The sequence below is a fragment of the Dysidea avara genome, chromosome 7 (genome assembly GCF_963678975.1).
Source record: "Dysidea avara chromosome 7, odDysAvar1.4, whole genome shotgun sequence".
In the NCBI taxonomy this organism is placed as follows: Eukaryota; Metazoa; Porifera; class Demospongiae; order Dictyoceratida; family Dysideidae; genus Dysidea; species Dysidea avara.
In genome coordinates this window covers 36,503,249-36,527,177 of record NC_089278.1, presented here as the reverse complement: position 1 = coordinate 36,527,177, position 23,929 = coordinate 36,503,249, and the positions used below count along the sequence as shown (strand labels likewise).

General features: G+C 38.5%; 2 protein-coding genes across 3 annotated transcripts; one reads left to right on the top strand and one right to left on the bottom strand.

Annotated features, from left to right (window-relative positions):
- Positions 1-410: 410 nt before the first annotated feature.
- LOC136262606 (myosin-11-like) lies at positions 411-18,344 on the bottom strand. Of its 2 annotated transcripts, none has more exons than XM_066056994.1 (13): positions 18,071-18,344; positions 17,694-17,854; positions 9,191-9,242; positions 7,781-9,009; positions 6,710-6,819; positions 6,374-6,503; positions 5,067-5,156; positions 4,162-4,251; positions 2,803-2,874; positions 2,463-2,621; positions 1,346-1,480; positions 958-1,097; positions 411-775 (listed from the first exon to the last, which is right to left on the bottom strand). In XM_066056994.1, the coding sequence occupies exons 1-13, from the start codon at positions 18,096-18,098 to the stop codon at positions 646-648; spliced, it is 2,526 nt and encodes an 841-aa protein (XP_065913066.1). In that variant the 5' UTR covers positions 18,099-18,344; the 3' UTR covers positions 411-645. The 2 variants fall into 2 exon arrangements, with proteins under 2 accessions (XP_065913066.1, XP_065913067.1); XM_066056995.1 differs by having other exon boundaries at positions 6,374-6,437.
- Positions 18,313-23,929, top strand: LOC136262607 (protein lin-7 homolog C-like). Its single transcript, XM_066056996.1, has 7 exons — positions 18,313-18,430; positions 18,745-18,786; positions 20,578-20,738; positions 21,125-21,334; positions 21,546-21,600; positions 21,652-21,687; positions 23,734-23,929. The coding sequence occupies exons 1-7, from the start codon at positions 18,379-18,381 to the stop codon at positions 23,808-23,810; spliced, it is 633 nt and encodes a 210-aa protein (XP_065913068.1). The 5' UTR covers positions 18,313-18,378; the 3' UTR covers positions 23,811-23,929.

Genomic DNA, 23,929 nt, shown 5'->3' with positions numbered 1-23,929 from the left:
ACAGCAGAGTTTGTAGCATTAGTAACTATAGAAACATCGGTAGCAGTAGTAAGTGGTTATATTTTACTCATCCACTTGCTCTACAAAGAGTTGCACAATTTATTTGGAAAGCTGCTGATGCTGTACAATGGTGCCTTATTATGGCCCTTATACCCAATACAATGAACCTGTCATTATCCTGATGAGCCTTTGATTACATTGGATAATTAACGCGTAAATAACACTTATGGGATTTTCAAGGCCAGCTTAGCAGTAATGGTTCACCTAACTGCATTAAAGTTATAGCACAATAATAATTGTAGAGGTGGAGCTAGCTAGACTTGTTCATTTGGAGAATGAGACTTCACTACTGCAGTGCATTATTTCACTTTAAGCTCATGCAGTAACAAGTATTATTATGGCATGCACAGTTTGAGCAAATTAAATTTAATGAAATCTTTACATGATAAAAATACAAAACAAACGAATATTAAAATTTCTACAAGTGCAAAGGAAAAAAATAGCCTCACCATATAAATGGTAGGAGGTTATCCAAAATAAATAATATTCTAAATAGTGCACTGTTAGTTTCACTGTGCTGCAGGCAGTATCAAACATAATACAGTGTATATGTAATTGTTTGCTTGAGGGGATAGTATGGCTCCATTACTTGGTCCATTTTGCTTTGTGTTGCTCACGGCCAAAGCCTTCATCATAATTTCCCTTCTCTTGGAACATCTGCTTGAAGTGTGGTTTACAGTAGATGATGCCTTCCAATGCAGCATATGTTCCAACACTAAAAATCAACAGCATCCATAAAAGAGCTCATTTACAAAATGAAATAGGACTCAAATGATACATGGACAAATGTCCTTATTAGTGGGGTGTCCTGAATTCAGAGATATAAAGTGAGGTGTCCTGACTATCACATGCACACAAACTATAGCAAGTTACACTAAGCCTGGTTTATCTGATCACCTTAGGGTCTTCCTGCACTTGTTACACTTGAAGCAGAACTTGTGATAGACAACTTTATCAGCTTCTAGTTTCTCCATGGCATACACTGTCTTACTGCACACAGCACAGGTGGCACTCTTTGGAGGGGCCCATGAAGCTTGCTGTACAGAAGACATTACATTACTGATGTACTGTATTTTAAATTATTGACAAATTTTACACTAAAATACTGCAACAAAGAAGGTCCTTTACATAGTACCACAGTAAGTAGTTATGTACAGGCACCTTTGAATTAAATAAAGCGACACTACAGTCTCAATCTGTGTGCCAAGGAGGAAGATTACCAAAGTGCCCAGATTACGAGGTGCCCTCGTTTAATTGTCCATAATAACAGGTTCCATGCACTTACCTGAGACAATGGTTTCTTCTCCACTGGTTTATTAACTGTACCAGTAGATGTCATCTTTTGTATTCTCTTGTGTATCATCCCTGATGTGTGGACTAAGGCATCGTCAGCTGTTACTGCATCTTCACTGATCTGTTCCTGTTAACAGTGATCAATGGTAATGACATGTATGGGAGGGTGTAAGAGGGGAGGGGGTCACACAGTAACATAAAGTGCATTACAACATACACCAGCAATGTGAAATTGTGATGAATTTCTATACTGTAAATATGACAAGTGTAAGAAATGAGTAGTGATCAAAGAAATAAAAAGCAATGAAACAGGGAGGAGATCTATACCCGTCACCTGCAGCTACTGAGCCAGTCTTAGGACACCTGTTTATCTTTTGACAGATGTGCCGCCCCAGCAGTGGACATTTAATTCCTATTCACATATAACCTGTTATAGCCATTACTAGGGATTAAATTCCCACTAGCATAGCTACAGATGTAGATGGTTTTATTGCTTATTCTATGATCCACATGTAAATTTTTTGTACCAATATTCACGATTCAATACTGGTGAACTATTGATACCACATCAAAAGAAAGCAAGCTACAGCCCATTACAAATTAAATGCGCTGCTGATCATGAGCCCCAACTATCAATTACTCATAGCCATTCCACTTTGTTTTCAGCTACACTGTATGCTCCAACCGTTAAAGTGAAGAACAGAAGTCCCTATGCAAATGAATGTGCAACCTGACCATCAAGTACTGAAGAGAGAGAAAAGTTTCTAAATTTCACAGAAACCTTTTTGGGGAAGACATTTATGGGTGTGGCTATGCTAATACTGCAAAGCTGTCACGAAGGAAAAGTGAGGCTGGTTATATATTTGGGCAAGAAAGCTCAAACTTTCATGGATTCAACTTTTCTATTATTATCATATGGATGCTTGTGACAGGTGGATTAGTGTGTAAATGTCTCTTTTGGAGAATTTGCAGTGAGCCCTAATAGAGAGGTGGCCTCTATATGGTGGCAGGTTTTACTGCAATTGATTTTACTGGTAAAGTACCTACAAATAGTCTATATAGCAAGTCGCTAGGTAGACTGGCACACACATGTATACACACGCACATACCTTATCATCATATATTTCATCATCTACAACTTTATCTTCCCTGATTTCAGGTGGCTGGGTAGCCATCACATTAGAGCTAGCCTGAGGTGATAGAGGACGTGTGGTCTCAGCATCAGGTAGTGGTGAATGTAACTTAGTGACTCCGGCCTTTGTTAGATCCTACAGCAAACACAACATGTCATAGTAAAGAATACAAACACACCCAAGCAACTGAACCTAACATTAAACTTTATGGAACTTAAAATGAACAGCATACCAGGATACAAAGCACTGCATATAAACTGTACTACAGGTATTGTTCTATTCACAGTCCATTGGTATACATTACACAAACACTTACACTGGTTGACTTTGCCTTAGTAGTGGTAGTACTACCAGCTTTTTGCTCCCAGAAGCTAGTCAGCTTCCTTGTCTAAAGAGGATAACACAGTAGAAATGACAAACATGATACTAACATGTCACCATTGAACTACTACCAATAAATGTATGTACAATAATGACATGCAATGAGAGACAATACCCATGATTTAATATAAGGTCTATAGAAATATACTCAGGTCAAACAAAGTGTTTGCCGTCCTACAAGTACCAGTGCTTATTGGATGTGATACATTCACAAGAATTTCATCTATATATAATGACGAAAGTTTGGCATGGTTTTAGTTTGGAGTACCAGCATGTGAAGTAGTCAGAGTTTGGGGATCACAGGCAATATTATCGGCAAATAAAGTTGAATGGATATCTCCTTTAATTATATAATCAGCTTTTATAATATGGATAAAATGAGTGCCCAATAAAATTTTTTTTGCTAATGTGATAAACAACGATCCACCCTAGATACAAACTAATGTAGCACATAGCTGGAAGATTTAGTTTGAAATTACTAGGCTTGACAGGAAAATCTTTGTATTACAAAGTGTAAACATAACCCAGTACCCATGAGAATTGCACTGATATTATCTTAATGTACCATATAGTTGCCAAAATTGATTCGCATTTGTAACATTAAAAAAGTCGGTACCACAAAACACATAATAATGTCCAGCCACACAGAATAAAATTACCATACATGTAATACATTAACACCACAGACAGACTACACTTTAGTACTCTACGCTATAATCATTTGATACTCTCAGTGAAATACAGTAGCAGTTTCTTGCTACACCAAATAGCATTCCGCCAGCTATCACTCCGTATCTCTTAACTGATACACATACTTTCTACTGTTGTAAGTTATACAACAGAACAAAATGCAACGCAATGGAATTTTCTTTACAGCTACCCTATTGCATTGTGTATTAATTCATAGCAGGAACAATTGGACAGAAGAACACACACGGGTTACTTGTTTAGCTGTCACTGTATACTATGAGAGAGTTATTTTCTTTGTTGGGATAAGCAATTTAACATCCAGATGGTCACTGCTAATCCAGTTATGGAAGTGTGGGATAAAGGACCAGAGTCACAGCTGGGCTAGATACACTACTACTGACAACAAGCTGCTGATATTGGTTACTCATAATAACATGAATTGTGGGTGGGAGATCAAGCCAATGTGCACCAGACTTAGTTATAACTGGTAGTTTATAACACACATATGGGTGGCGCACACATACGGACACATATGGGTACACACACGGACACATCACATAAAGATGGACAGACACAGCTACACACACAAATAGACACTACATACTCTTTCATATCCATCATCATCATCATCATCCTGTTCAGTAGCCTCTCTCCTATCAGACTCTACACTGATCTGTTCTTCCACCTCCATCAACTGTAACACATAAACACAACACTTAGCAAGCAACCCCTTGTATTGCACAATACTATGGAGCAAAAAATGGTTTGCTGTAATCAGACAGTAAATCATTAGGCAACTACTTAGACCATAAAACCCAAATGCATGCTTGCCATAAGATTTCCAGGACTACATGCTGTAGTGTATGTAACTAGCAAAATGTCTGACACTAGGCCACATCTGACAGTAGTGGAATATATTGTAACTCTGTATACAGTGTACTACATACATTGATTTGTATAATCTCAAGAAATATCTTGCTACATAAACATTTAAAAGCACACATACACCTGTACACAGAAAGAAACAACTCACTCACAAATACTACACATCCTAACTACTGTGTCACAAACAAAACTTCTAACTCCACTCAAGCGTACATACATGTGTAACACAAGATGGGATAAAGCTACCATAGACCAGTGGGAACTAACAGTAACACACACAACAGAAACACTACACATTCAAATTGCATAGAAAACATTCAACACTGTTAGTCAACTGAACAATGGATACAAGACAAGACACCATACATGGAGTTGCATGTTAAGAAGTAGAAGAGTGGTAAATGGAACAGTTGTGGAATTGGTGGGGGTTCTATATACTTAATAGGTCTCCAGTGAAATTGATACTGTGATGTCCTACAAGCTGAGTGTTGTATTGTGTAGTTCATAGGGTGGCCTGTTATTGAAGGGTACATGCTAAGGAAGACCCTATCTTATGACATACAGACAAATAATATTACAATACTATGAGAGTAATGGAATCACTGTCACTTTTAGTTAACGTACCTTAGGACGTTCTTCGTCAGATGTTTTACGCACAGCAGGTCTAGATCGTGATGGTGGGGCAAGGTTAGTTGAACTAGTTACTTCAACAGGCTATGAAATGTACACACATCAATGATAACAATGTTAACCCTATACTCTACACACGTCAAATGCACACATGTACACCACATGTACACCACATGTACACACACACACTGCATGTCCAGAAATACTCAAAAACTGAAATACAATATATTAGCAGACAATTAGCAAGCTTGCAAAAAATACAATCTCCCAACAGAAGCTGTACAACAGTGCAATGGCCAGACCAAATGTCAAAACAGCTCATAACTGAGACAAATGTCTCCACTAAAACTAACAGAACATGTACAAGTGTATAGAACATAAAATATGGGAACAGATCAAACTTCTAACAAAACTACTTGTACAAATTGCCACTAAAATTTAACCTACCATTATTACAACAGACAAATTATGTAGCTACAAAGTTACACACTAAAGTTTAAACCACTCTATAGTCTAGAACACTATCAAGGTGCTGTTAATACAGTGTTGATAAGCAGATCAATTCTTCACTATGCCTTCACACCTGCAGAAGTACTTTATATAGGTGTGCCTTTCAACTGATGTTATCATAACATATGATGCAAATTGATGTGGTTTGATGTATCATCAACACAGGAAGTTATGATGTGCTGAAATCATCATAATGTATACCAAGAAGATGTCATTGTGTGTGAAACAAATTGTTACAAAATAAACCATGATAACATAATGGATAGAACAACACTATAGATTACATATGTGCTCACATGAAGTGCTTGTATACACACCACACACAGTGCCTGAAATCACAACAAGATATCTGACAGTTTCAGAACAGCAAGTATGGAAACCTGTACATTGAGGGACTGACTAAGTGATTATCAAGGTGTCCTGACAAGTTTCACTGTACACCATACAAAGCTCTTATGATACATTGTATAACACTACTAGGGACACTCTTTGATGAACCAGCAAAGCATTCCTGCTAGCTGCTACATTTCTAGAAGACACATCATATATCTCACTGTATAAGTCAATGACGCTAACTCTAACACCATATATGTTTCACTTCATCTTGATCAAAAGATGATGTAATCATTGCGTGGTCCATTTAAAAAACATGTTGTATGATATACTGTTGCTAATACGAGCATTTGGTGAGATAGACAGTCAAAAATTGTCTGATATCTGACTGTAACTTCAGACTATACACATGCACAACATGAACACACGCGCAAACACACACACACACACACACACACCTGTTCTTCTTTCACAAACTCAGATGGTAATTGTGGAGACGGACTCTTGGAGCGAACTGTCCTTCTAGGCGGAGAAGAGGCACCTTGGGAAAACCTCTTAATTTGTTCAGCTACACTTCCCTGGGAATGTCTTACAATTAAAGAAAACTGTGTAAAGTGAGTAGGTTTAACCTCCATGCTAAGAAATGTCTTATCTTTTGGGAAAAAATGAGAATGTAGATATGGCATGCTCAAAATTAAAAACAGGGAACACTAAATAATATCACTTCTAATTAATGCACACCATAAGAAAACATACACAAAGGGGATGTACCTACTAATCCATGGAGTACTAACCTCCTTGAATAAGTTGTTTGATCCTCTACTGGTTCTTCTATAGGTTGTGGTGACCTGCTGGAGGCTATTTGACTTCCACCTTGTGACAACTGTCTCTTCAAGTCAGCAATCTGTAAAATGAGAAAACCAGATATTAGAGCAAGTATTATAGTCACAGCTTCAATGGCTTCTCCAAGTGTTGTCACACTTTTATAAAATGTCACAGGTATGCCTGTGTTGCTATGGCAACTGCTGGGAGATGTCAAGGAAATTAGTACTGTGCTTTAGTGGCTTCCCACACTCCTGTGGTGAATACTGATACAAGTTTCAAATTGTATTTGATTATGGGTTTGAACTGTAACAGACTGAAGTGTCCAGAAGACGCCAGATAGGTGTCCTGATTTCAGAGGTTGGTCAAAACCATGGAGGCATCTTTATCAGTCAGGTGCCCTGATACCAATGGTCTAAATGTGTATACACTAATTATGAACAATGGTCTGACTATGCAAGGTGTCCTTATCGGATAAGTACAGGGATCCATTTCAAAGGGATATCGACACCACTATCAATTAATGGATGATATGGAAGTTTTATGTTGGGATAAGTTACATAAGAAATAGTATGCATACCCTCGTCCAAACTTAATGGCCAAGAATTGGACAAACAACATCTTTCAATACACTGCAGTGGTCTCATATTAGGTATTACTATACAATTAACACATAACAGGTATAACTACAGTATGCACTAGCTACTACATCAACCATACAGTACATAATACATGTCAAGCTAAGATGAATCCTACATGTATACATCTTAGCTTCCATGTATACATCTTACTACATCTACTCTACATGGTACACATGGCTAGCCAGCTGTCACCTCTTACCAACAGGTGGAGGTAGTGAGTACAAGCCACAGGTACAGCTGTTAACATGTGTATGTATACAAATACACACACGCATACACACACACACACAAAGACATAAGCATAGATCACAGGGCACATTTACATGCAATATACACGCATCATGGTGGGTGCACATACATATGCACAAACACTACATAGAACTAATTCACAATCATACATACCTGCTTGTCCTTACTAGCAAGATTTTCTTCCTGAGCAGCCATGGCATCTCTTAGTTCATCAATTTCACTGACCATCTCGATACAATCTTCCTCCTTGATCTTTCTGTCTTCCTCCACTTCCTTCAACTTCTTATGAAGAGCTTCGATGTCCCCAGATCCAGTTTGCCCTCCTCTTATATCTTCCTGTAATGTTGACACCTCTGCTTTTAGATCACTGTTTTCCATTTCCAGCGAAGAAATCTTTCCTTCAAAGTCATCAATGGTCTGAATACGGCTCTGTACCTCTTCTTCTAGCTGATGTACTTTGCTGTACAGCTCTGCAATTTCTTTGTGAAGCTCATCTCCCCTGTCAGTACTGTCCTCCTTTATGTCCAAACTACGTATCTGCTCTTGAAGAAGATTAATTTCTTCCTTCAAATCTGCATTCTCTACTCCAAGTTCATTTATCTGGCCATTGAGTTCACCAACATTTGACAGATGTTCTTCCTGTTGTTGGGACTGTTCTTCTTGAAGCCGAGCACTCTCTTCTCTAAGTTGAGCACTCTCTTCTCTCAAAGAATCAATTATCTTTTGTAACTCTTCAAGCTTTTCTTGATATTCCTGGTTTTTAATCTGGACGTCCATCTGAGATTGATAATCAACACTTTCTGTCCCCTTGGCTCTTAGTTGGTCATTTTCATCCTGCACCTGTTGTTTCTGTTGGTGCAGTTCTTCATTTTCTTTTTGCAACTTGGAAATCTTATCCTTCATAATGCGTTCCTTCTCATCACTAGTATTTTGTGATGTTAACTTATCAGAAAGTTCAGCATTTTCATTCCTCAGAGTTTCTTTCTGCTTCTCAAGACTTCCCACCTTCTCCACCAGCTGTTGTATCTTCTCTTGCTGTTCACTAGTATCACCTGTGGCTGTGGAATCTGTTGCAAGTGCTGCCTTTGTTTTGCTAACATGACCTGCATTGACCTTAGGCACCACTTTTGGACTAACTTTACTCCCTCCAGGAGCAGTCTTCGACTCAAAAGCAGCAATTTTGTTCTTCAGCGGCTCAGCCTCTTTCTTTTGGCTACTGATGCTTACAGTAATTGAGTTAGATGTTGACTTGGTCTTCTTCATTGGGACCTGTGAGGACTTTCCATCTGTTTCATCTTTGCTGGGAGTTGGAGATCGAGGTTTCTTGGTGGCAAGAGTGCGTCTAATCTCCTTGAGGTCTCCCATTGTCGGCTCTTTACCAGCTGTAGTGTAAAGAATAATCAGTTTAGCAGGAATTATACAATGCAGGATATGCTGTATGTAATATCAAAATCTGAAATAACACACGCACACACACACACACGCACGAACACACACAGCACAGAAACACACATGTACAAAACAAACAATTGTACGCAACACATTATTCACACAACAACTCACTTTTCCTCTTCAGCTTCCTTAGTTCAGCTCTCTCCTCATAACTCAGTGTAGTCTACACAAACAACACATCAGTTTACACCAATTAACACTAAGCCTCCTAATAGAACACACACACACAATAACACACTAACACCTTGTTAACACACTAACACCTTGTTAAGACAATGTTGAAACAATTTTGACAACTGCTATGAATGGCACCAGGCATACCGTGAAATTGATTTTGCCTTGGAATGAACACTCCAACTATCAATCATTGAGCTTTATAGCTAACTGCAACCCAGTCACAAAATAAATAAATAAATAATACTAATGATTCTTGTTCTAAATGTGATAGTACAGGGAAGCCATAACAGGCCACTGTGAATTGACACCTTGCGCTTCCAACATAAAGAAATGGAACACAAAGGAGGACAAAAGTAAGTCCATGATACATGCATTGCATGTACTGCGGTATCTCAAAAGGCACCTGCCAAGCTGAAAACAATATCTAACAGTGAAAAATCAAATCTGTAGTGTTAGCCACCAGGAGCTCCATAAGCACCGCAAGGCACTTGGCGTCACTAATGGGCTCCTGTAGCCCCTATATTAAGGTATGCTGGACTGAAGGTATCAAAAGTTAATCATTGAAGTAAGTAGAATGAAGTAAAATCTTGTTGCAACGCGTTTTGGGTTAAGCTGAGTGGATTAGGAACCAAGGGAAGAGGAGGAATTGCTAAAAAGTAGTGTAGTTGATCCCTATAAATAATTTTTTCTTGTTCTATTTGACACCTTTGGTGACTTTTATGGCCATTTTTGTACTGATAATTGAACTTTCTGCCAGAATTACTTAGTAGTTAGTTAGTAGGAGCAAAATGAAGAGGTCTTGTTTAAAGAATAATTTGACTTTCGTTTGAAATGAACAGGTGATTTCATTCCAAAGTTATAATCACTGATATTAGTTTTATCCATACATCATAGCAGGCTAAAGTAGGGATTAAAATGCAATCATTCAGTTGTGTTTTATCTCAGTGGCTTGTTTCAGTGCTTTTTATTGCTGCAGTCCCTACTCATATGGAAAATTCCTAATTTTTTCTTGCACTTGTTTGTGTACATTTTTTTGTAAACTTTTATTCAATAACCAACCGTATTTAGTAATTCACTCCCCTACAATTCTCGAAATACACAGCTAAACGTTCCTAAGGATGCGGATTTTTAACAAACCGCTTTAAACAACACATTACCACAGAAGTATCTTTTCAACTGTTTTATAGTGTGTCTACAGTATTATTTTCCACTAATTCTCTCAACAAAGTCTCAGGGCTGCTCTTACTTTTAGTTCGCATAAGAATGGTCACGCCCACTTTCTAGACGACGAGATACGCGAGCCTTTGAGGCCTACTACGGTGTTTTTTAATTGCAGTACGCCTGAAAAGTGCTCTGGGAAAGCTACCCATAGAGTCTGTAGAGAGGCGCCATATACAAAAAACCACCTTCGAGCCAAAGCAAACACACTCTAATCCTTACTCGATAGTGGCGATGTTGTACAGGCAGCAGCATATCCCGAGGTGTATCCCAACATTAAAATCACGTGCTTGCTACAATTATGGTACACGTTTACTCCAATATGTTGGGGCGCTGTGGTGTGTGCTTTGATGGAAGCCGTACCCATGAGAGATGGCCACGATAAAGAAGGATCAAAGATAAAACAGTAAGACAGTAGCACACACATCATAGGTATTTAATGTTGTGAAAGGTTTTTCTCCACAAAATTCGAAGTGTTTCCGCCAAGATGCAAGGCTGTAGCCAGTTTTCCACTACGCTTGACAGAATGCATCAGTGAGGCAGGCAGTGAGGCAGTAGAAAATTTGCTAAAATAATTTTTTTTTTAAATTTTGTAGCACCTCATCGGAAACATTTCAGGTTGTTCTGAAGACACATTTGGGCTTGTTTATACCTGACCAATACTGTGAAATGGCCGTGAAGGATTTCTGAAGATGATTTTGGATAGAATTTTCTTCGTGGACCACGCCCACACCTTCATCGTCCCTACTATACAGTATTATTGTACTGTATGATAATTGATGTCACTGCCCAAGGTACACTTTGCTTACTGGGTTTTGTATAACATGAAAGTACGTTCTCTTACAGTAGGTTGAGTGATACGAGATGCTGTGGTGGAAGCCATTGACTGGCCTTTCTCACAAAAGAAACTCATCATATCGTACCATTTCAGTATTGCTTGTACACCGAGGTATGTTTCTTTTCCTATAACCTCTGCACACGTCAACAATACATGGCATTTTAGAACCCTCTTGGTCATTAGAACTTGGCAGAGTGGTTTGTAAGTCACACCCCTAGTTTAAACTAGCATATTTTCTTAGTTACAACTTTGCTTGGTGCTGTTATACCATCATGTTTTTGTCCTTATAACACTGTACAGTTGTTGTCTAGTGAAAGTATTAGGGGGTGAGGGCATAGCCCCCCAATAATTTGTCTAGCTATCTCGAGTCAAAGCATTTACCAATAACATTTCACATTACTCCACAATTCACCTTTAATCAATTAATTAATCCATAAAAGTATTTATGCAACTATACACCTGACTCCTCAGCAACATAATAGTGATAAGCACCTCTAGAATTAAATTTTTATATAAATAAGAATGTTGTGTGTGACAGACATAGAGGTAAGCTACAGAAGTAAGAATACACTATTGTAATTGATGGAATGATTCAAGCATGTTTTACAGACAAAAATACTCTAAAATTCAATCTCAGAGCATTTTCATAAAAAATTTCCTGGGGTGGAGGATGGGGAGCATGCCCATTTAGAAGCCTGTTTTGCATGCTCAGCTTGCATCTTACCCTTAACATTGTCTGCTCCAGTCCTTCTCACTAAACCTGTAAAACTCCATCAATGGCCAATACGCTTGGTATGCAGCACAAATCACATCCACGGCTATTTCTGGCATGTGATGCCATTTCCAATCCCTATTAAGAGTTGTGTATCTATGCTGTTGTTACAAATTCTTTGCATCTACCTAAGTTAACTTGGGCAGGTAACCAGCATTCATGTCACTACATTTTACTGCTGGAACCCTACTAAGCTATACTCGTTCTATTAGAATCTTGTACATGGCTGATGACTGCTTTATTAGAATATCTTGAGTGACATGTGATTCAAGGGACATTGCTCTCCATGCCTTACCATGCTATCAATCCTATCATGATAAATACAGCTGGACCAACAAGGGGACGTAGCTGTAGTCAGTAGGTATGAGTACCGCTGATCACTGTGTTTGAGTAAAGAGGCGTAGTCTATGTGATCAAACAGCTAGATGATTAAGGGGTGTGGTCAAAGCTATCAATCCATCACCCCTTACAGTAGCATACTGTATACACTAAGTGTCAATACAGAAATTTAATGCCTTGATATGGCATTGCAGCATGAAGAGATGATGGCTGGCATAAATGATGATAAAAGAAAAGGCAAAGCAGAGACACTTTTTGGAAGCACATCTCACATGTGAGTTAAGTATTGTGTCATGGTAGCTTAATTTACTCTGTTTAGCCTCTTGTCTTGCTACTGGTCAGGCAGGAATTAGCGTTTCACTCCTTACAAACAGTTTGGCCTCATATAGAGCTACTGTTTCGACAAAGTTTTAAAATTCAGTACTTGATCTTGTTGATACTTGTGTAAGGGTTGTAAACAGCTTAGAAATGCTATTTCCGTAAAGATCTTTTCAGTTGCACACAAGATTTCTATGATGATTTTTGGTGGCAGAAATATATATATATATATATATATATATATCTTTTTGGAGGGGGGGGGGGGGGTGAAAAGTTTTGGTTCAATGTTCAACAAAACTTTATTTTGGTACAATGTTTAAACAAGTTAATAATTCCTTAGGGAAACTAAAAAACCTAAAATGACAATCATCAAAATGGTCACCAAATGTCAAATTTGTGATGGTAACACAGTATATATGTCATGGGTACTAGTGTTTATATGTATTACATGTGCTACATACTAAGTATGTGGAAGGATTAATGGGATCTTATAACAGTGTACTATTGTGTTAGTATTGGGGGCTATGCATGTAGTGCTGGGGTGAAATTTGCTTTTGGCAACCAAGCCATTTGGCCGCACTTTGAACATTTTTAGTGTAAAAACATTATCCCACTTTGTAGTGGTCAGTTGTTTTAATGTTTTGCGTGACCAGAATGTCAACCAAGAAATGATTCAGAAAACTTATCACAACAATCTCCAAATAGTGGTTCATTGGTACTGTAACTAGTTTTTGTAGGTGCTAGTAGATCATATTTACATATTTGTTAGTTTTTCAGAAGTTGATTGATGTACAGTACCACTAAAAGAGCTGCAGGTAAACAGATCGACTAGGTTACTAAGTGTAGGGCCAGAATGTTCAGCCAGTGTAATTCTACTGGGTAGGGACTCTGGTAGCAGATGGTCAGGAAAGACTCTCCAGTATGTCATAGACTATCACAATTCAGCTATTATATCTGGCAAAGTTGGTTGGACACATTAAACCACTGCTGAAACAAACAAAGCCAAACATGTTTATTAGATGATACAGTCTGATGAAGTTACATACACCAAGCCATAATATCAAAAGCACAAAGTACTGTATACAAAACATTGGTAGTATAAACATTCCTTTCACACATTTTTCTGCACAAGTCTATTTCCAGCTGTTATCTATTGCAATGTGTAGTGACATGTGACAAAGCAACATCAAATTATTTTTGCCAATTATAGTCATATGCTGTTAAAGTTTCCTACTGTGCAGTAAACTCGTAATTGTAATTGTGACTACTGTGGCTCATGTCAAATATCAAATGAAACATGTAATTATTAGAAAATATATTTGTGCCTGGGCTCATTCACTCCAAAGGCTTCAAATTGACCTTCATGTTTTAACAGGAAACCCTACACAATATAATATAATGGCTACAGATAGCAGACATGTATTCTGGCTTTAGTAAATGATCTCAATTGCAGTACACCAGACTGATTCAATAAGGTACATATAACATCACAAGGATTAAAAAATTGTTCAACAATTTTATTCACTGCAGACAGCTTTTTAGAACACCAATGGCTTCCAAATGTTCTAACAGCAGTACTCAATGCTGCACATCAACAGATATCTCATTATTGTATGTATAGGTCTTATGTAAAGTGCCCCAGCTCTTCATCTCTGATCTATGTTGTCGTAAAATGCTCTGTTTGTTGTGCAATGCTTTGTATCTAGTGTTGCAGTGATATTCATATTTTACCAACACTGATTATTTGCCCATTCCTGTAACCGATATGCCGATATTATCACCGATATTCTTCAGAACAGGGAGGAGGAGGAGTAGAATATCACCTTAAGTGTACATAGCATTTTAATGTAATTAAATGTGTGGGCGGTCAAGTCTGCTACAGCTTCTCCACTAACCCCTTTCATGGAAAGTACGTAGTTATTATATAGTTATACAACGGCCACGAGTGCTCTACCTGATATAAACGCACAAGCCTGAGGGCCGTTAGGCCCGAAGGCAAGTGCGTTTATACAGGCAGAGCACGAGTGCACGTTGTATAACTGTTATGTACCACTCACCTAATAGGTGGGGAGAGTCTCACAAGACAGCTGTAACACTTATAAAGGCCAGGTTTCTAACATCGATTGTGGGTAACCAAGCCAGACGTTGCGATGACGTTCCCCCTGCAGTACTGCAACCACCTGAGATATTGAAAGCTAGTACGCTATGGGTTATATCACTAACCTGCATTTGCTAGTCGACTCTCATCATGTAGTGCTCAGCATGCCAGCGTGCCATATAGACTAAGCACCAGACCAATCACCATAGTGATTCTCTCGAGCGATAAAAAAGCAGCTAAATAGACGATTTAAGTAAACAAAACCTAACTACTAAACGATACTAGTCTAATTCTTACTATTTACGCTGGCTAAACTCGAATCCGGTGGCATGACAAAACTGGTTCCCACAATCGAACGTAAAGGTTAGTATTATTTAGAATATATTTGTTTTATTGAGTCATTGTCGAAGTGGACTACAGTTTAATCTGGGCTAAGACGGCACCAGACTAGTAAGGTGTATAAGTACGTTTATATATGTAGACTAGAGTTGTTTCCACCCGCGTTGGCTTTTTCAATCGCCATTGGCTGCTTGAAAACATTATACGTATTGGTGACGTTATGGCCCACAATCGACTTTTACATGTCAGGCTATAAAAGAATTTGAGTGATCTGTGAAGTGTTTTTCCACCTATTAAGTGAGGTATTGCAGTGGTCTTCGCCACCGGCACTTATGCTATGCTGCACAAAACCGCAGCCAGTGCAATATCTGTATATTGCACTGCGGTCGGTGCATTATAACTTATAATGCACTCTTTGTGGTCTACAAAACAGCAACCAGTGCATTATAAGTTATAATGCACTCGCTGCGGTCTGCAGCAGTGCAATATACAAATTATGGCACTGGCGGTGCCTTTGAACTGCCCACACAGAGTGGTACATAAAACAGCTAAGCCAACTTCTCAAACAGTGTTTTTTTAGTGGGATTCTAGACCCTTTGCAAAGGGCAATCAACTAATTGCATGGGCGGCCGATAAATATACACAGCCTACTATAGCCTTACAACCACACTTCACAAACCTAACAGTTATAAATGTTTTACTACTGACCGCAACATTCACCACTTTCTTTACTGTCACATGTTTGTTACCGTTGTTATGGATTATTCAACCGATTATCAGTACAACACTATATATGTGTATCATAACTTGTTCAGATGACCTACTAGATTACATAGCAACATTGAGGCCACACCAGTGAATGGTTTAACTACATTTTCTCACATCATCATGATATTGAATTAGTGTATGTAACAACAGTCTGTAAAGTTAAATAGCCACACAATTGTCTTCACAAAAGAGATGGTGGTCCCACCTTGTTATAGTAATGGGGTCAAAAGTGGGTACCATGTGAATTTTAACTTGGGAACTAGCAGATACACCAAACTAGATCACACAATCCTACTAACATAAAGTGCTGTAGATATTAACTCAATTATATGAAGCCAAGGTCCATTAGGCTAGCAGCAGCCCCTACCCTATAACAGGGACTATTGGGGAATGGTGTTCAAAGAAGACAGCTAGTACTAAAATAAATAGCAATGGTGGTAAGCCAACACATACAGTGATAGTTTGTGACAACACTTATTGGAAAACAATGGTCAATACCATGGTTCTGCACACTCAATAAACCATAAACTAACTGAATTGGCAATTCAAGTCTCCTAGGGACTAACACTAAACCTTTTCCGTAAACAAGTTAATTGATGTGGTCACAGTAAGAAAACAAAGTGCACACCCCACACACCATTGACTGGCAACATCTCTACTAAAATCATTCTTGTTGGAAAACCATCACTTCCAACACAGCAGTGATATTACAGGTGTAGCTTAAATACGAAATTCGCAGGTGCTTGTTGCCAGGCATAGTCCATCTACTAAGTCACAGGTGTAAAAGGAATGACCAGTAGATGTTTAAACACCAAACAATCAATGAATAAATACTCCAAGGAAATGTAAAATAAAGGGTCACTGTTATCCCAGCACCATATACACTATTTGCCATCAACCCCAGACAATGGAACATTTGCATTTGCAATGAGACACATACTATATGAAGTGCTTCCACAAAATCCAACAGTTCTCCTAACAAGGACTCTTCAGGACAATCACTCCCACATCACATCCTGGTTTTCAATACATTCCTATGCTAAGATAGCTATGGACAAACGTCCTGTTTATCACGGTGTCCAGATTTCAGGGTGATCTGTTTGATAAGGCAGTACACATGTAGGGTGGTTAGTGTCTGTGTGGGGTAGGGTAGGTATTTACACTGTTAGAACTAGTTATGGATCAAATCTCTTAACTGTTGATGAGACTGAGTTGGTATGTAATTTCACACAGAAAATATTCATAACAGTGATGATACAGGTGATGATGTAGCAACTCTAAACAATTAAGTCATCACACCATGTTGAAGATACCTGTTTTCCAGCTAACAGTCCAGCATTAAGCCATGCGTCTTGCTACAAAAGCTCAGCTAAAAAATTGCCATGTGTTAATTTAAAGCTGTTCACAAGTTCAAACATTTTACCTGAATCAGTGGATACAGTAAGACTTGTGTCTAAGACACAACCCTGTGACCAGCATATACTACAATACTTGATATTGTGGAATATGATATGTGTAGTGGCATGGTCAAATATCATAGACAGCATGTGTGAAACACTACTAATACTCATGTTATATGCACAATACACACAAACGAACGAACGACACAGACTACAAAAGCAAACACACACGAACATACATACACATATTACATGCACATTTGCAAACACGCACACTACACGTGCGCACACGCCACATATGTATACACACACCACATGCACACACCCTTCTATAGACACACACTAACCATGTCCACAGGGGCATCATCAGCTGGACCATTCTTTTCCTTGTCCACTTGGTCAAGAAAGTCATCAGTGTCATTATCAAACAGGTCCTCTATGGCATCTTTCTTAGTCGACGGTTTCCTGGCCCTCTTAGGAGACTGGCTGAACAAATCATCAGACCCATCTATTGGTGAAGGTGACAGGTACCACAAAATAAGTTCATAACGTGTTGCAAATACACCACAAATTTGCAGCAACGAGATGCTACAAACAAAATGTTATTCTTAAAAAAATTCAAATTCGCATGGATATTGGTAGACATTTGCAAAGTCACATGACGCATATACGCCCAGACCATTGCAAATACCTTACAGTACAGGCTTAAAACACTACCGCTTACCGTCGTCTTCAAATATACTCGTGGACATGGTTTTGGATCCTCTTGAGACTTCGCAACTTTTCTTGCTTAACGGTGGGCGGACCGGCCGAAGGCAATTTGTAGTTCACTGCAAGTTTTCGACTAGAGTTACTCACTTTCAAGTCCTCGGGCTGGCTTCGCTAGAACTGTTAGCGCGTGGGATTAGTTGCGTCTTGTACAGCCTTGTACAGCCTTGCACAACAACGATTAAACCTCAACTCAATCCGAAAGTATCCGAATTGATACGGACAATATGCAAGGAAACGGAATTTGGTTACTTACAATCAAATATGGCGGCCGATGTAGCAGTGATGTCCCACGAGCAGTTAGATTTGAGCGGGAGTACGTTACCTAACTAGTTTTCGGTGTTGTTAAAAATGTTGCTAAAGTGCTTTTACCAGTTGCATTATTTCATTAAACGAATTGCCAATCGTTCAATCAATCACATTAATAAAGGGCAGAGAGCCTCGAGCTCTTTTAAATTATGAACTCTTGATTACCTCTCTCTGGTAGATACAACAAGTTGTGTGCAATGATGGGCGGTAGTTGTGTCCTGGTTGCTATGTTGTTTTCTACATTCATAACTAACTGGGGGGGAGTAATTGTTGGAATTTTAAACTTGTGGATACATTTATGACTTGTCTTGTCCGCTGTAGAGGTCTCCCGAATCGTGGAGTTGTTAACTGCTCTAGGAGAGAGTGAGTTACTGTGTACTTGTTGATAGTGTTGTGTAGCCAAACAATGTTTGGAATGAAATTTTTTCTGCTGACCAACACTGGAAACAATCTGGTTCCACAAGACTAGTACTTGTGTGAGTCAGTTGCCAAACAATTTTAAAACTCTGGAATGAGCATACCACATGCACTCTTTATTGTAACTGATTGCCACTGGCGAGTTTGGTGAAGGAATGTGCTGCAGTGGTCCTTTATTTTAGACAATGATGTTTAGAGCATCCTCTGTGTCTGTGTGTGCATGTTTCATATGGGTCTTCAATATATGAAAGCTGGTAAAAATCTGCAAAGGTAACTTTTTTGTTGTTTTTACTGGTGATCATGAAAACATTTTTCTGGTTTGTGTGTGTTGCTATGTAACATAATCTGTTAAGTTATGCTAAAGTAGATTCTTTTGTGTAACAAGTTATCACGAGTTACTTGTAGACCAGTCAACTGCACACGCACACACTCAACGGTGCTTGTAAACAAGAAATGAAGTGTTGATTAGTGCAAACAAGCCCATTATACCTTCTAATTCAGTACCACTGTTATTAGCCATTTAAACTCTCCTTTAAAGGTTGCCAATTAATACTACAGGCACATAATTGCTGCAGCTGTGTTTCGTATCCTACGGGATTTAGAGGCCACGTTTTCATCCAATCAAATTTCAGTATCAAACTTGTAGTCTAACTGTATATACTTTCGACATACAATGAGGAACTCACCCGCTATGATGCACTGAATCATTTCATGTCCTTTCGCCTTCGTATCATCATTGTGCTTGTTCAACATTTACTTAATCACGTGTTGTCTATGAATTGTCATCACATGAGGAGCAACATGACATCAAGAGAAAGTTAATACAATGAAGTACGACTGAGTTATGGCCTTTTGTACATTATGTGAAGAAAGAAGATGGAGGGATAGTTCTTTTATTCTTACTAAATATAGCAGGAAGTTGTGGGTTGGATGGACACAACGAAGTATGGTAAACCAAACTTTAATTATTGGTGGTGTTTGTCGTGTTCTGCAGGTTTAGCGATTAAAATTAATGTCTACTAATGTATTGGCAACCTTCCATGTTTCACCACTTAGCTATTCTCTTGTTTCATTACTTTTTTGTTTCTTTGATTTTTTCTTTGATCCCATCCAACTTAAAATTCCTAATTTTTCATTGTACTTGTTTAGTGAGATGCTATGCCATGTTGTGTGCATGCACTATGACATATACAACTGATGTACAACATAGTTAAAAAGTGCTTGATGCGTTTATTTTCTCCCAAATGTCAGTAGAATCAATTGTTTTAACTGTATGGTATATGCATGAGCAAAATTACCATTTGGTTTTGTATGATTGACATCAGTATGTGTTGTCCTTTTGTTGTTTGAACTCACAATAACCAACCTTCACCTTCATATGCAGTATAGAGTACAATGTATTAGAGATGGGACTCCAAAGCAGTGCATAGATATGTCAGATTTTCTTTTAAAACCGATAAAATATTTAGACAGAATATCTTAACTCTGTGGCAATATTAACTCTAGAATTTGATTGCAAACTGGTATCTGTTCAGTGTATTTCAATATTTTGGAAAAAAAACTTTTATGCCAAACACAGCTATGTACGTAATGTTCAAGCCTGATATAATTCGGTGATACACAATATATTGATACATTATAAATGGTATCAATACCTGTATCACTCTCTCACATATTGCAATATATGACGATGGATCGATACATGTCACTCTACATTGTACACTGAATGTTTGATAGGATCAGATGGTCAGTTACCGAAGGAGAAACTGTCCCAACTCAAACAGGTATTGACCAGCCCCTTCTTCAACTCTGTCAAGGAAGTATATGAACATGTCTACTCCACTGTGGATGTTGACAGTAATAGTTCAGCTGAACTGAGGGCTACTGCAACTGCTAAGGTGTGTAGTATGTCTGTCTTTGTGCATTGTGCATGCGTGCGAGACAGTGTATAGTGTGTCTGTGTGCTGTATTATATTACATGTACTGCACAACTGATTGTGCCCCACCTTCAGTAACCACAACCCACAAGGTTGTTTTCCTGCACCTGAGGCTTTGCTTATCATAACATGTGGGTAATGTCTTTGTCACACCACACCCCATTTAGAATATTGCCTTTTCTCTACTACATATTCTTGTAGTGAGGTGTGGTCATACTAAGGGATAATTTGCCAGATTATACAGTTTCCTTATTTTCAAGTGTCCTGATTAACAGGTTCCACTGTAATCAAAGGGACTATGGATAAGTGTCCTATAAGGCAATGATTGTTTTTTTTTTGCTGTATAGGCTACAGTGGCAGCATTTGCAGCTAGCGAGGGTCAAGCCCACCCAAGGATTATAGAACTGGAGAAGACATCAGAAGGAATGGGCTTCAACATCATGGGCGGCAAGGAGCAGAAATGTCCCATCTACATATCTCGGATCATCCCCGGAGGCTATGCTGATCGTCATGGTGGGCTGCGGCGTGGAGACCAGCTGGTGTCTGTGAATGGGCAGGTGGGTGGGGTTAGAGCTGCATAAAATAATTAGCATACTAAAACTACTGTATAGCACTGAAACTGTAAAAGCCTATTTCCCACAGCTCTACACTGTAGCTGTGCCTGAACATGTTAATGTTAGAAACTTGTTTATGACAGTAAAAGAACTCCAGTTTGTGAAACCATTAGGTTGAGATATTTGGTTAGTGTCACTATACTGTGTTGTGTAGTCACTGGAGGACATGGATCATGAAGATGCTGTTAAGGTACTGAAGGATGCTGAAGGTGAGTGGTACATGTAGTATGTTTACTAGTTGTATCTTGTATTGTGTGTAGGCTCACTGAAGATGGTAGTGAAGTACTCTCCAAGAGGTAAGATTTGTACCTCCTTATGAAGTTCAATTTTTAGTAGTAACTAGTTTGTTTAGTTATTGTATAGATAGTTAGCATGGTATTGTAACACTGGTGGTACCGTATAGGGGGAAGGTTTCGATAGGCAAAACTTTTGTGGATTTCGTTGTTTTGTGTTGTTTTTCAAAAACCGCGAAAGTTTTCCTGAAAGTACTGCTGCTAACTGTGATGAGAATTCACTCTTCTTGAAGGGTATTCCTTCGGCAGTTAGCAGTGCAGACTAGATACTTGGGCCACATTCTTCCAGAGACCCTTAACCCTAGTTTAGCATTTGTAAGGTCTATGCAACACATGTGATGAATATCTGTCCAGATTAGTGAAATACATTCATTTGTTTAACAATGTGGAAAGTCCTACAGCAGCCAAGCTTTTTTGTGAGCCACGCCCACTTATTGGACTGTAGTCACATGGAGCCACACCTATTTAGTGTTTCAGCAATCTAAAGGGCTGCACGAAGCCATGTGCATTGGTGTGTGTACACCAATGTAGAGCCACACCCACTTATCAACAAATATGCATTGTTTATGTACGCCAGAGATACTTCATCCATTATTATATCTGGCTGAGAGCTTTGAGTGGGCACTGCCATACTTTTGTTGTTTAACTGCGAACAAGTTTGTTTGCCCTCTACTGCAAATGTTTTGCCCATCAAAACCTCCCCCTATACAGTATTAGGTCTAGGTAGACACATGCATTGGTTTGCTAGGATCAATGCATGCTATTGTAGTTAGGCTTGAGTACATTATGCCTTTTAAATTACCTATTATTATTTCTGACAATTCTTTTTTTACTCACCTATTATTCCCAAATACTTCCTGGAGTATTTCCTGAAATTGTAAAAGTATAATGGATATTCTTCTGCAGCTGAAAATATAACCACTTGCAAGCATTATAACTATTGTTCAAGATTGAGATACTCTAATAGAGCAATCACAACTGATTGTTTTATTATGGTAAGTGACTGCTCTATTAGAGTATCTCGATCTTTTAAACCTATTTTGTACTAGCAATGTTTGTGGATGTTCCTTTATGAAAATTTCTGCAATACCACATGAAAAGTATGTAAATTTTAAATATTCCTGAAGATCATCGTATTATTCCAGAATTATTCCTGATTCTTTTTACTACCAATTATTTCAAAAATTATTCCGGCACAATGTACACATGCCTAGACCTAGACCTGTAGTCCTTTGGTTATTGCATAATCCACACTTTGCCATGGGGTTGTAATCAACCTCTACATAATTTTTTATGTAGCACACATTTTTTTTATTCCAGTTTATTTGAATACTTTTTATAACAATTAAAAATGGTTTTCACTCAGCCAGTCACAATTGAAATTGTTCTTCGATCACTGTATGTAGTACATGCAGGAACAAGTGCTCATCTAATTGAAAATGTGTACTGTATTTCCTCATGTAAAAGCTGCATTCAATTAAACGTCTGTCTGAATTATAAGCCGGGGGGTTTCCAGCACCTTTGAAAAATAAATGCCAGGTCTCAAATAGAGACCCAGGCTATTACTTTTGTTAACAGCTTTAGTTGTTTCCCTTGTTGCTGTTGCTTCTTAGAGCGTTCTGAGAGATGAAGGTACTACGGGTAATCATGTGACGAGTCCAAGTGCATGCAGATATTACTCTCACTTAGCCAGACCACTTTTTTTTCTTTTGTGTGGGTGTGGGTGGGGAAACTACACAAGACACTATTTTCCAATCATTTTAAGTCTTGTCTTACACTTGTTTATATAGTTAACACACTGTATCACTGTTTTCTATGCTTACTATTACAATAATACTGTTCTACCACCACTCGAATTTGATAAAATGCCGGGTGTTGGTCAGACCAATCTAAAATAAATGCCTGGTCTCAAATAAAGGCCCTATTCGTTTACGGGCCAGGTCTAAAATGCTGGGAAGAAAATAAAAGCCCAGGTTTTTATATGAGGAAATACGGTATTCTAATGCTTGTGTCACTACGGTATGCTAATGCTTGTGTCACTACTTGTAGTGCTGGAGCAAATGGAGAGCATCTTTGAACACACTAAGTCATTTAAGAGAGGTCACGGTGGAGCATCCAGGAGATAGGGACACATTACTACTACCACCTGTAACAACAATAAACAGTGTGTATACATTGTAACTAATTATTATACAATGCTATTTTCATTGTTTCTATTTACATGATCAAACTGTAGTCTACCTCA